The sequence below is a fragment of the Brachyistius frenatus genome, unplaced genomic scaffold, assembly GCF_029030835.1.
Source record: "Brachyistius frenatus isolate BFR_SWC_R1_liver_20210118 unplaced genomic scaffold, ASM2903083v1 Contig_23, whole genome shotgun sequence".
Lineage (NCBI taxonomy): Eukaryota > Metazoa > Chordata > Actinopteri > Embiotocidae > Brachyistius > Brachyistius frenatus.
Window position 1 is genome coordinate 2,337,301 of NW_027210622.1, and position 12,695 is coordinate 2,349,995.

The window sequence follows — 12,695 nt, forward strand, 5'->3', positions numbered from 1 at the left end:
GGGAGAGTGCGAGGAGAGAACTGCGTTAAGTGCGTCATACATCAGTATTGCCTAAAGGTTTTCATTCTTTTCTTTCCTTGTCCCTCTCACCTGATGGTATGATAACAGAGAGGGCCGTGGCAGAGGCCGACTTGATGACCTTGTTGCCTGGTCTGGAGTTACGTTTCTCTCCCTCACCAGACAAATGCTGGTGGCGCGCCCTGCGGAGGACCAGGTCGTTGGTGGCTCGGGGCCCCAGAGGGTCATACAGAGGAGTCATCACGTCACGGCTGGCAGCTGCAGGACCTGGAGATAATGTGCTGATGGCCGTGGTATAGCCTGGTGTCTCTCCTGGTCTGGGGGATTTGTCTGGGAGGATGTAAAGTTATAGTGATCAAATATTAAAGTAGCATTAGAGCTGAAAATAGCTATGTTTAGAATTGCCCTGCTACCCACTGACTCAGCAGCAGCCATATAATAATTACAACTTGATTTTTCACCTCCTCCGCTCTTAGCCCCCACTGCTTTCTATGTCTGCCTTACTCTTTTTCACTTCTACCTCTATTCTCTCCTAAAACTTTCACCACCTCCACCCTCTCACACACCTGCTCCGTTGATCTCCTTCAGACTGGCCCTCTGCTCCAGGAGGCTCGGCGAGGGGACAATGGTGCCGTCCAGTGAGGTTCCACGGACCTTCATGGCATTCTGGCGGGACAAGAAGTCTGGCTCACCCTCTAGAGGTGAGGCAAAGCGATGCGTGTCCATCAGAGCTGAGAAGCGTCGCCGAGCACCAAGAGGAGGGCTTGCATCTCCTTCCATGTAGAGAGACTCCGAACAAGACAGACGCTTCCTGCAAGAGAAGGGCGCAGACAATCGAGCAGTGTCCAACATGACTCCAAGTCTGCAGCCATGCTAGAGACTTCGATGCTGTATAATAGAGCTTTGAGCAAAATGTCTACATGCTAACATGCCGATGTTAAGCAGGTATAATGTTTAGCATGTTCACCATCTTAATGCGTCAGCACTATAACTGCTTATTACCACTAAACATAAGTACAGCAGCAGAGTTCAAATCTTGACCAGATGATGGCACCAGATTGATGATGGGCACAGTGAAAACAATTCACCCTGAGGTCAATATGGATATCTGCCTATTTCATGGATGTGAGCCCAGTGGTTGTTGAGACATGTTAATCCCTCAGTCAGTTAGTGCGGAGTGGACAGCCATGCTGCTAGCAAAGATGAGCAGCAACTGAGGTGAAAATGCAATCAGATGAGGTGATAAAAGTGACGCTTTAGGTACATTATTTCTCAAATTAACTCGACAATGAACTGTAGGCAAAGATGAGTCATATCTAGAGAGACGATGCGGATCATTTACATTTGGTTTGGAAGACGAGAAAATCCAATATATAAGTAATGATAATAATAAATGATGAACCTTCTTCATCTTATTTTTTATCTATTATGGAGGCAGAATGTACGAAAGAATGATTTTATTTTAATATAAATGTAGAAGGATTACGGTCCAGATATATGCTTCCTAAAGATTGAGGTGAAATTGAGTTATGAAAAGAAATGTCAATCTGCTTCTGCTGTACGCTCTCTATCAGCAACATGTCAGTGAGTGAGATCATGGTCTGCTTGAAAAGGCAACCATGAAATTACAAATGCATCTAGATCTCATGTTAAGAATTAATTTTTCATTTAGGTGGATTAAAAAGTGAAACCCCAGATGCTAACTAATGAGAAGTCCTTTTAATTTAGAAGTCAGACAGGTGCTTCCTATAACAGTTAATGAATTTGAATCTATAAAGTATAACACCTGCAATATTGAAGGTACAAATAGTATTAAACCACTTGCATTGAACAGGATACAAACTTATTCATTAGGTAAACAGTAAAAAGAAGCAGCATTTGAACTATTCATAGCAAATCATGAAAAAAAAGTATACTGGATTTCTGTGAAACACATGAAGCAGCCATCCATTTCGGCTCTGCTACTTTCCAAACTTTGGAGAGAGTGGATCTGATGCCTGTTTTTGACTTAAAGTGAGTGTGAAATTTTTTCTTCTTTCATACAAGAAGTGTCAACACTGGTGTTGGTGAGAAAGAAAGCTGTTCTCGAGGTAAACTGGGATACGTGACAGCTCGGCAGCTGAAAGAAAAAAAAGAAAACCTTCAGGGAATCACCTTCAGAACATCCTCATATCCTACTCGAGTATAAAGAAAAATAAAGTACCTCACTGTCTCGTACCTTCCTTTAAAACCCCTTGTTCAATGCTCCCCACCACTCACATCTCAGGGGATCCGGTCCGCCAGCTCTTGTCCCTCATGCTGAAGCTGCCCAGGCTCTCCCTCTTGGTCACTTTGTCCTCCCGCGCGCCCTTGTGCTCCCGACGGCACACGGAGGTCGTAGCTTTCTGCTCCAGCTGAGAAAGATGCTCCATGCTGCTGTACACCTGCAGGGGGACACAGTTGGATCAATAATCATTTGGTCGGTTAGCTTTTATCAATGGCTTAGAGGAATGAGAGTGATTAATTGTTTGTTGTGATTGAGTATGGTTACAGTATTTGTTTCGTATATCAGCAATTAACAATGTCTGCTACTAATATGATGATTTTAAACCCACAATAAAACAACCAAGGACATTAAAAGAGTTGCTTCCATTTGTGCAATGCAGACTAAAAGGTTCATAAAAGCAACTTTTACAGTGGTTTAGAACCAGGAGCATTCATCACACATGGAAAACCATTAAAGCATCAAATCATTAAAACCCAAAGACTGGATATAAAAATGGACTTTGACTTTGGGTCTGAAAAGTAATTGATAATCTAAATTTATCAAGCAGTGGTTGTAAATATATATCATTTGTCACCAGCTTGTAGGCTTGTGTACATTATTTAATTTTGGAGGACAATTACTGTACTAAACATGCATTTGTGCTAATTGATGGTCAAATTGTATCTTTTTTTCTAATTCATGCATTTATCCTTATGATGTCTATCATGCTTGGATGTGTCTACTTTTACAGTTGGCTGTGACGGCACTTAGGGCAGGGACTATTCCTTTAATGATACACCTGCCTGTCTGATACCTGCTGTGCCTGACAAAAACTTTGGGCCCAAAATTGTGTTCTTTCCTTTAAGTAATTAATAATATTAAAATATTTTTAACTGAAAATGACAGTAACGCAAGTCTTTTTTGATATACTGTAAAATAAATAAGTAATGGTTTTTCAACCCAGGATGGATTAATGCATGTTTTTATACTTGTTTACTGTCCAATAAAGCAGAGTGGTTTCTTTAAAAACACATTTTCGCAGAATCTTAAATCTTAAATCATCATATTTTTTTCTGTGACTTAAAATAGCAACATGAAGAACAACATAACGTGCATGGTTTCATCATACATGCACGTGAGCATTAACATATCCACAAAGACATGCATGCAGTTACTCTGTAAGGCTCTCATAATCATGTGCACAGCAACACAGGACAGCTGAGCTGTGTGGGGGAGGATAACGCGAGGAGCAGCGTTAAAGAAATTCTAAAAAATATTCAGCACCATGGAAACAAGTATTGGCTGAAGACCCAGCTGTCTTCTCAGGAGGAAAACCAAAACAATTTTAACAGCCACAAAACAATCTCTTACTTTATTCCATTCATGAAACATCTGTGAACATCTGTGATTCCATTTTTATCAAAATGGCAAGTAGTTGAACACAGTCAGGAGAAGCTGCTTAAAGTTCAGGGTGAATACTCTTTTGTTCTTTTTAAGTTTTGAAGTGCGATGATTTGTTTGAGCCCTTTGAGGATTTATTATCTCACCTGATAAAGGAGTCGTTAGCACCAGCTCTTTCTTTTTCATCATCCAGTTTCATTCATGGTTGTTTGCGTTTTCAGACAATTTGTCCCGAACAAACAGCCACATTTAAATATAAAATAAGGTAAGAAAGAGGTATAACATGAGCTGATCTAAAGTGTGCGATGACATCAAAACATGATGTTCTTTCTTGTTATAACAGGCATGAGAGAGAATAATGAGTAGAAATGTTCACCTCAGTAAATTGTGAAGTGCTTTACAAAAGTTGTGTCCGCAGAGGTTCCAACACCTGCCTGTCCCAAACTTTGGTGCACAACTCATAGCTTACAAGTTTGCCTATGTGAATTTTGCTTTTAAGATTGTATTCTTTACAGTTTTTCTGAATCGCTAAAACACTAAACCCCATTCTCTAAACCAAACACTCAGTAGCCTGAACCCATTTATTGAATCACACACTCTTCTGGCCAAACCATAAACAATTTTCACTGAGTTAGACACAATTTGCAGATCTCATTGACTCTTTTTGCAAAACTCTAAACACATTCTCACTCATTAAAACACAGTTTTCACTGTGATGCACTTGTGATGCATAATAGTGACTGCAGGTAGCAAAAGTTGAACTCAATCAAGTGTCATAGCTTAAACACAACTACTCCAACTTGATGACACTTGTTGCAAATGACATGATGAAACCAATATAAGACAGTTCAGAGTGCACAGGTTGTTGACAGTTGAGGGTTCATATCAACAATTGACAGAAGCTATCGCAGAGACAGAGGAAGAATTATGTAAGACACGTAGGGCACGTAGAGAAAGAGGACGAGTGCGAAGAAGCGCAAGAGAATTTTTTTTTATTTTTTTAAATGAAATGTGTGAGCTGCTGTAACAAACCATGTTCTTGTTCATGGAATGACGATGAGTGAAGCAGGACAAAGAATGCAACCCAACATCAGCAGAATCTCTGTGTCCACCATCATCCAGAGATTCAGAAAAGAGAACATGTAAACATTTCTTCTGTTACAGTATTGAAAGTTGACAGTATATACTGTATATACAGATGTTTCAGTCCATCACTTTGCCAATATAAAGGATTGTTGGGGAAAGCCCATCAGTGTTTGTACGGTTATACATGTATATTTTTGTAACTACGTGTTCACTTTTTGTAGAATTGAAAGATTGCCATGTGAGTGTGGAAGGACACTGATGTTCTCCCAGCAACAAAAGGCCCTCATAGAACAACACTATTAGACTGCATGAGAAACAACAGAGTTACATATTGAAAATTTGGAAGGAATCAACAGTGTTTGGATCATTGACGTGTCCTCCAATGAAACATCTTTTCATTTACATTTTCTCTTTGTCCTTTTCCACAACTTTACAAAAATGCTGAATCCACTGAGTTATGAAGTGTTTCCTTTTTTTTTTTTTTTTTTAAATGCATTTACTGCGTTGTAAACAAACCTTTTTTTTCTGGAGCTACATGCCCTGAACATTGTGTGTTCTATTTTTTGATGCAGTGTGTAATGACTGCTCAGTAGTGTTTTCATTTTGACGGGCTTGGAGCATGATATGACAATGTAGTTTGGTTTTGAGCACAGACAAAACTGTTTTGAGGAAAAAGTTCGGTTTTGCAAGAATATTTTGTGAATGTATTTAGAAGGTTTCAAGAAATGTATCTGAGCGATCGTGAATTTTTTTTAATATTATGTTATATGTTTTATGACCGTCTTTTACAATCTTGGGAGATCTTATATGAACCCTGCAGTGCAGAACGTTTGTCTCGACTTTCTGCCAGTGAGAGTTTGTATAAAAAACACTATCAACACATGCTAACATCATAGACTCCACTGTAGCCTTCTTTGTTGGTACCCTTGCAGCTGTAAGATGGTGGATACATTGTTTTGAGTGTCACAAACCCTGCAAAATAACTTGTTTCATTTGTGGAATTGGATCTATTCAGACTGATAACATTTGGAAAGTCTAGAAGAGCCACATGAGTGAATCATCATAACGTTCTGATGTCCATGCACTGCCCATAGAGCATGCCCAGTATGCATTTATCTGGCCAGGGCAGGAATGTATCACCAGACATCAAATGTTAAAAATGGTATGCTGTGAAAAAGAGAGCTTTAACTGGCAGTGATAAACTTAATTAGCATTATGTGAACTCATTTGACAAGGGCTTCAATGTAACAGACGTTCATTTGGCTATATGTAAAAGTCCAGCACTATGGTTTCAATATACAACAGGCCTGCATCCACTTTTACATGTTAAATGAATGTGATGTTTTATTTCTTAAATAAATAAATACTTGTTTGGTATATACAATGTCAGAAAGCAGTGAAAAAAATGCATGTGGAAGTTTTCAAAGTTTTGTCTGACCATCAGTCAAAGATTTCCTTTTACAGCTAAGAATAAAGCAGCTAATCCTCACACTGGAGAAACTGTTGCTGTTGATTGCCTAATTTAGTATTCTTAAAATACTTATTAATGTAGCTCTACGTTTATAAATGAAAACGATTCAAATCCATGTGTGGGTGTCTAAGTCTCACTATGTGTGTGTGTGTGTGTGTGTTTGGCAGATGTCTTGAATGAGACCACTCAGCGGCCCTGTAACTGCTACTTCCACAGTAACTAAAAAAGCATCTAAAATCTAATTGACGTTGGTCTCTCAATGAGGCACTTTCCATTTTCCGAAGAGCTCCTTATTAATAACCAAAACATGAAAGGATGGACCAAGTGAAGGACACAAGGAAGACAGAGCGAGTTAGACAGAAAGACATGCAGAGACAATGAAGTGGGGGAGTCCAGAGAGGGAAAAAAAAAGAGTAGGTGGTGAGAAAATCTCCCTTGAGAGGAAAAGTGTGATAGAAACAGAGAGTCACAGATTAAAATCAAAGGAAATATGGTATAACAAAAGAGTAGATGCGAAAACAAGGGTGAAAGATGTCTGGGTCATAACATACACATCTGCAGAGGGAAAAGGTAGCATGATGCCTTGGAATAAGAGGTACACAAGACCTGAGTAGCTTAAAATAGAAACTGGAGACAAGTGGAATAAGATGAATGGTGTGGCACAAAGACAGCACCAGGTATAAGGCCTGGGTTCGGCCTCCAGGTGCCACTCTCTGTACAGTATGACCTATTTTTTATGTCTAATGCACTTTCCTTTTTTCTCATCTAATCATATCAATATCTCAAGTACCAAGTGTGTGTCTGTGTGAAGAGATTTGACACGTTGACTCAGTGGGATGGGGAAAAAAAGAAGAAAACAAAGTAAATGATAGAGAGAGATGAAAGATGGGAGGATGGTAGAGAGTCAAAGTCCGACCTTGCTGAAGCGAGGAGAGCAGGAGGAGAACTGTCTGATCTCCACCGGCTCGTCATCATTGGTGTCATCCTCGTCATACGTATTGATGTGGTGATAACGATCGGAGCGGGCTGGCAGAGAGGAGAGTGGGGCAGGGGAGAGCTGTCATTTCAAGATGAAATGTGCATCTCTGACTGGAATGGTGTCAGGACATTATTGTACACCCCATAAACCTAATATTAATGTAACTACGGTAATTTACGGACACATAAATCCAGGAACACGTACTATCAAAGTAGCTGGTGTCCTCCTCTGACTCCAGGTGAGGGATGAACTCTGCCTTCTGCCTCAGCAAACTGTTCCAGTCGAGCTCGTTGAAGAACGAGTGCTGCTTCACCTCGAAGGCTCCACCTGGTGGCAGGGGCACAAACAACATATAACCTGATAGCCTAATCCAAAAAGATGGGTGGACAGTCTGCTTGAAAATAAATATAAGCTAACTTTATATTTGTAGAATACCAGGTGGACTTAATAACAAGACTTAATCATACATTATTCAACAAACCACATGAATACCTCTTTGAAAAATGTTCACAGTTCATCAATTTTGAAAATATACTCTTCTTCTTTTTTTTTTTTTACTTCTTTTTTGCTAGTGAGATGAGAAGACTACTGCTACTAAGACTATTTTCATATAAGTGTCCAAACAAATTGAAGTTGGAGACAGTTTGGCACAATGATTAGAAACAGAGGAATCAACTTTCCTGTTTGTTGCAAACACTACACGTTGAACTTAAAGGCCAGAGATATATTTAAGGGATGTAAGGGACATGCAAAACTAAATGGAAACAAATCCGAGACCGTTACAGTAGTGCACGGCGGAAAAGGCTGGAATAACAAAGTGGGGACAGGGATGGTGTTCATTTTTTACATTACTGCTCCTTTAAAACCACACAAATATAGGATTAACCTGTTAATTGACAAGGTTTTGACAACTTTTTGAAAAGATTTTGGTGCAGGAGAGGTGTAACTCAGAGGGAGAGCCATGAGTGAACCTGGCTCAGTCTCCTTGTTGAACTGCAGTGAACGTCCAAAACTAGTCAATAGGCGGACTTTGGTTGTGCCAGATTGGATCAGGTGGTGGGACACACGCTCTAAACTCTATACTACTGTGATTGGTTGTTTTACCATCAATCAACTGGTCCTAAAGAATTATTCCTAACCTAAGCCCTAACCATAACCCTCCCACAACCTAACAACGGATTACAAGCAGAGTCTCTCCCGCTGATGTAATCTAGCACCAGCCATTACCTTTGGACAGAACCAGGCTAGCTGTTTTTTTTTTTTTTTCTCGTCTTTGTGCAAAGCTAATCAAACATTAAATTAACATCTAACTCTGTACAAGAAAGATACTGAGTCCCAAAATACTGACTGATATTTTAGTCCTTCTTTCCTACTTTGCATTCTTAATCTTTTTGCAAATAGCTGAAGAGGGTGAATCTGATGCAAAGTAAAAGCAAAAATCAGTACCTGTACCCAGCCTCACAAGAGGGTTGGTCTGCAACAGAGCAGAGATGAGCGCCTGGGCATCTGCAGGCAGGGTGTCGTCACCATCTGGCCAAGCTATATCATCTACCAGAGACACAAGAGATAGAGCAAAGGGTCAGAATAACAAGCAAGAGAGAAATTGCCTCTTGTAAAGTACTTTTAAAGATGATAAATTACAGGCCAGTCCAAACTGCTGCAATAAAATGCCCTAATACTTTCATCAGAAGAGCAGCTATATGAGTAGTATTTAAAAATCGTCTGGCCTGAAAACTCTACTCAGAGTCAGTGTAGAAAGAAATAGTAACACTGTACTGATTATTAATATATGCAGTTTGACAGAGACTTCAAAACAAAACAGTAATTCAGTGCAAGTTAAACACCGTTTCCTCACCTGTGATGACCTGTCCAAACAGCTCCTCAGGAGTGTCTCCAAAGAAAGGCACACAGCCCACCTGGAACTCATAGAGGATGATGCCCATGGCCCACCAATCCACCGGCTTCCCGTAGCCTTGACGGAGGATCACCTCGGGAGCGATGTACTCTGGAGTCCCACAGACCTGTGGGGAGTGATGGAGGGAATGTGGAGGAGAAGGAGGCAAGCTGACAGGTCAGATGAACCTTTCAATAATGAGGAAAATTTTGACTCGGCAGCTGAGCCAGAGAGTAATGCCACAGACATATATATATTCTTTGATTTTAAAACAACAATGCATGTTGTTGTTATTTTTTTCTTTCTAAGGCAACTGCAAGGTCAAATCAGTGAATCATATTTTTTTTTTAAGAAATTGTTGTCATCTGCATAGGAAATTTGGTTTGGTACATAGTGGTACATAGCATGAAAAGTTTGGGAACCTCTGCCTTGATGAGTGACTAAAAACCATGAGAATTATCCACAGCAAAGTTTGAGGACAATCCAGATAAGTGGAAACTTGTATCCAAAAGGAAACAGTGCGGGTGAGATTTTGAAATCTTATTTTTATTGCTGTGAGCACCAAAAGAAAATGTCATTACTTTCCTAAATATGGCACACAAAGTCTCAGTATCAGAGACTTCAACACATTGTACTTCAGTTAATTAGTTGTTTGGACAAACAGTCCTGTAATATTTGAGGCAATAAAATGGAAATCATAAATTTTTCACCCATCTTGTGTTTATCGTGTCTGTAAATTGCAGGTTTCATTCTAACAATCATACAGTGTGTTCTGTTCAGTAATGATGTGCAGTCAGGAGATCTGAAAGTGAATATACATCTATGCAATTATGGTGGTGTGTGAATGGCTGTGCATTGTGCATGCTGTCTTTACAGCAGACAGCATTAATGACTGAAGGAGGAATTCTCTTCTTATCAGAATCTCCTTTTAAAAATTAAAAGTAAAGCAGTGTCTGTCTGTTCTATCCACAGATGTGAGTTGATTACTGGCAGACAAACAGATGCCTGCCTCGAGCCAGAAGAATAGGAGGACACACAGGCCATTCTCACTGATTATGACTGGTTTAATTCAGGGCATAAACAATAACTATAATTGCAAAAAGGAGTTTGATGGAGAGCCTTAATGATTCAGTGATTCAGACTAAACAGGAAGCATTGTAATGCAGCGTCTTTATTTGGAGATTATTGACTTTCCCGGATGACTTAGCAGGTTTGAACGCATGACTGGAGAAAACTAAAGGTTGTTTTAAATGGCACCACATATCCAATCTTTCACTAATTCTAAATTGCAGACACCTCATTCATACAGTTGCTAATTAAAATGTGTTTTTCAGCAGCCTTTGTATTTTTATTATATGGTAATAAAACATTGCAATTAATGTCCAAAAACCTGAAATACCGGCTGGTACCTGCTTGTCCAGAAACTCCCTCGCATCTTTTTCAATGTGTCCTTCGTACAGGTTGGTGGTGAGGCTCATTAGACCCATCTTCGACAAGCCAAAGTCTGTGAGCTTAATGTGGCCCATGGAAGTGATCAGGAGACTATATGGAGAGAGGAAACAGGCATTCAATAGTTTTATCCTGAACAAGGAGACATACTGCTGCCGTGCCAGCAATAGTCATGACTAAAGGCACTTTAGAAACACCAGAACTCTGTTTCCGTAATTTTTTAAGTCTATTACTAATATCGTCTCTTTCACACATATGAGGGATGATAAGAAAACTTCAGAGACTGCTCCTGTTGAGCTCGAATGGAGTGCAGCACTGCAATGTGCTCGGAGCAGGGGGAAGCAAAAACTTTGATAAATAAGTATTCCATGTTACCTTAATAGATCAACATCAGCACCAGTGTTACAGGGGCTTTTGTGAGCAGTGATAGCATGTGATTTCACCATGGACCTGAAACTTGAGCAAAGAGTTCACACCAAGTTTTCTGTCAAACTCTGGAAATTATCAGGAAAGACCCTTGAAAAAGCTTTAAAAAACAATGACAATGAAGCAATGAGCCATGTGAGGTGTTTTGAGGGACATTTACGTTTCAGAGGGGCAAAACGTCGCTGTCCAAAACCAAAAAAGGCGCATCAGGTCAGGAGTGCAACCAGGTGGGTTTTTTGGCATTCGCAGGGTTGTGCACTGTAAATTGTCCCACTGGGTCAGACTGTCCACACCAAGTTCTAATGAGACATTCTGAAGCATGTCAGGGAACAAGTTCCCACAACAAGTTCTGTGGCCATCGCGCCACAGTTCAGGTCTTTTCTTTTTCTCTAACATGATGACATGCCTGCTCACAGTACATTCAAATTTTAAAATTGTTTTCACCATCAACAACACAGTAGTTGCTGCCCAGCACCCCCTAGTCGCTGGCTCCCTGTGACTTATTTTTGTCCCCCAAAAATGTAAGCCAAACTTTGATGTGTATATTTGAAGCGGAAGTTTCCAATCCATGGTGAAATTGCAAATGTGCACGGATCACTTATCACAAAAACATGCATAACACACAGGTGCTAATGTTGATCAAACAATAAAACATGGAATACTTACCCACAAAAGTTGTTGTTTCCCACTGTTTCATGTGGAACAGGATCATTCTCTGAACTTGCACCTCAGTCATTGGAGCAATTGTTAGCAATTGTTATCAAAAATATTGATTAGAGCAACTTGAATTACTCACTTGTCAGGTTTGAGGTCTCTATGGACGATACCATAGTTGTGCAGATACTCCAGGGCTAATACAGTTTCAGCAAAGTACATCCTTGCCAGATCAACGGGCAGAGCCCCGATGTTCTTCAACAAAGTGGCACAGTCACCACCTGAGAACACAGAAACACCAAAGGTTGATGTGTTAAATGAAAATCATTCAGACAAATAATGCTAAAGCACAGATACTCAGTAGGACAACATATTTTGATCCTCCAATTAGGCAGAATAAAATCCTAAGATGTGATTCATTATAACAGCATTCATATTTATATATATACCCGTCCCAGTGCTTTTAAATGAGGGAAACGTTTTTGTTTTTTATGTTTCTAATCAATTTTGGGTTGTCACCCATCTGTGCTGCCACTAATTCATGTTTGGCAGTATTATAATAAATTAGTCACTAATTCACTCCTGCCCCTGATGCCTTAATGTGTGCACCAACAGCAAATATGAGAACTGCTGCAGCCAAAACCACATCACTGCCCTGTGCTGGCCTCTATAAAAATCAGCACAACTGGAAAGGAAGATAAGTAGAGCTGGAGCAGCAGTGTGAATCATCTGACCCTGTTTTAGTTTCATGGTTGAGAATCATTGTGTTGGTGAAATAAGAGTTGTATCTGCCCTTCTGGAAATGTATGAGTATAATTATATTCAAACATTGAAGTTTCCTGTATGTTTTAAATGTGGTTTGGGATTGAAGGGTGGCAAGAACAACACCATCATTGCACTATTTGGGTGCTTAGATGATAATTGAATAAGTCTAAACTATGAGGTCAGCAGAGTGAAGAAGGTCATGGCTGAAGCACTCAGAAAAAAGCTTTAAAAGTGTGTCCTGATGTAAAGAGCCTGGGAGGAAAAATCTCAAAAGTCTTCTGTTACAAACAGAAACCTGACTGAACAT

The 12,695-nt window shown here is 39.9% G+C and overlaps 1 protein-coding gene across 3 annotated transcripts in view; it reads right to left on the bottom strand.

Moving 5' to 3' along the window:
* LOC138620260 (microtubule-associated serine/threonine-protein kinase 1-like) overlaps nucleotides 1–12,695 on the bottom strand; it is a 78,288-nt gene that overhangs the window by 7,105 nt on the left and 58,488 nt on the right. For all 3 annotated transcript variants that reach the window (XM_069697287.1, XM_069697286.1, XM_069697288.1), the window contains 9 exons: nucleotides 11,766–11,904; nucleotides 10,504–10,636; nucleotides 9,056–9,221; nucleotides 8,647–8,748; nucleotides 7,405–7,527; nucleotides 7,138–7,247; nucleotides 2,278–2,441; nucleotides 585–829; nucleotides 91–348 (listed from right to left, as the gene is read on the bottom strand). In XM_069697287.1, the coding sequence (XP_069553388.1) occupies nucleotides 91–348; nucleotides 585–829; nucleotides 2,278–2,441; nucleotides 7,138–7,247; nucleotides 7,405–7,527; nucleotides 8,647–8,748; nucleotides 9,056–9,221; nucleotides 10,504–10,636; nucleotides 11,766–11,904 (1,440 nt within the window). The remainder of the gene's footprint in view (nucleotides 1–90; nucleotides 349–584; nucleotides 830–2,277; nucleotides 2,442–7,137; nucleotides 7,248–7,404; nucleotides 7,528–8,646; nucleotides 8,749–9,055; nucleotides 9,222–10,503; nucleotides 10,637–11,765; nucleotides 11,905–12,695) is intronic.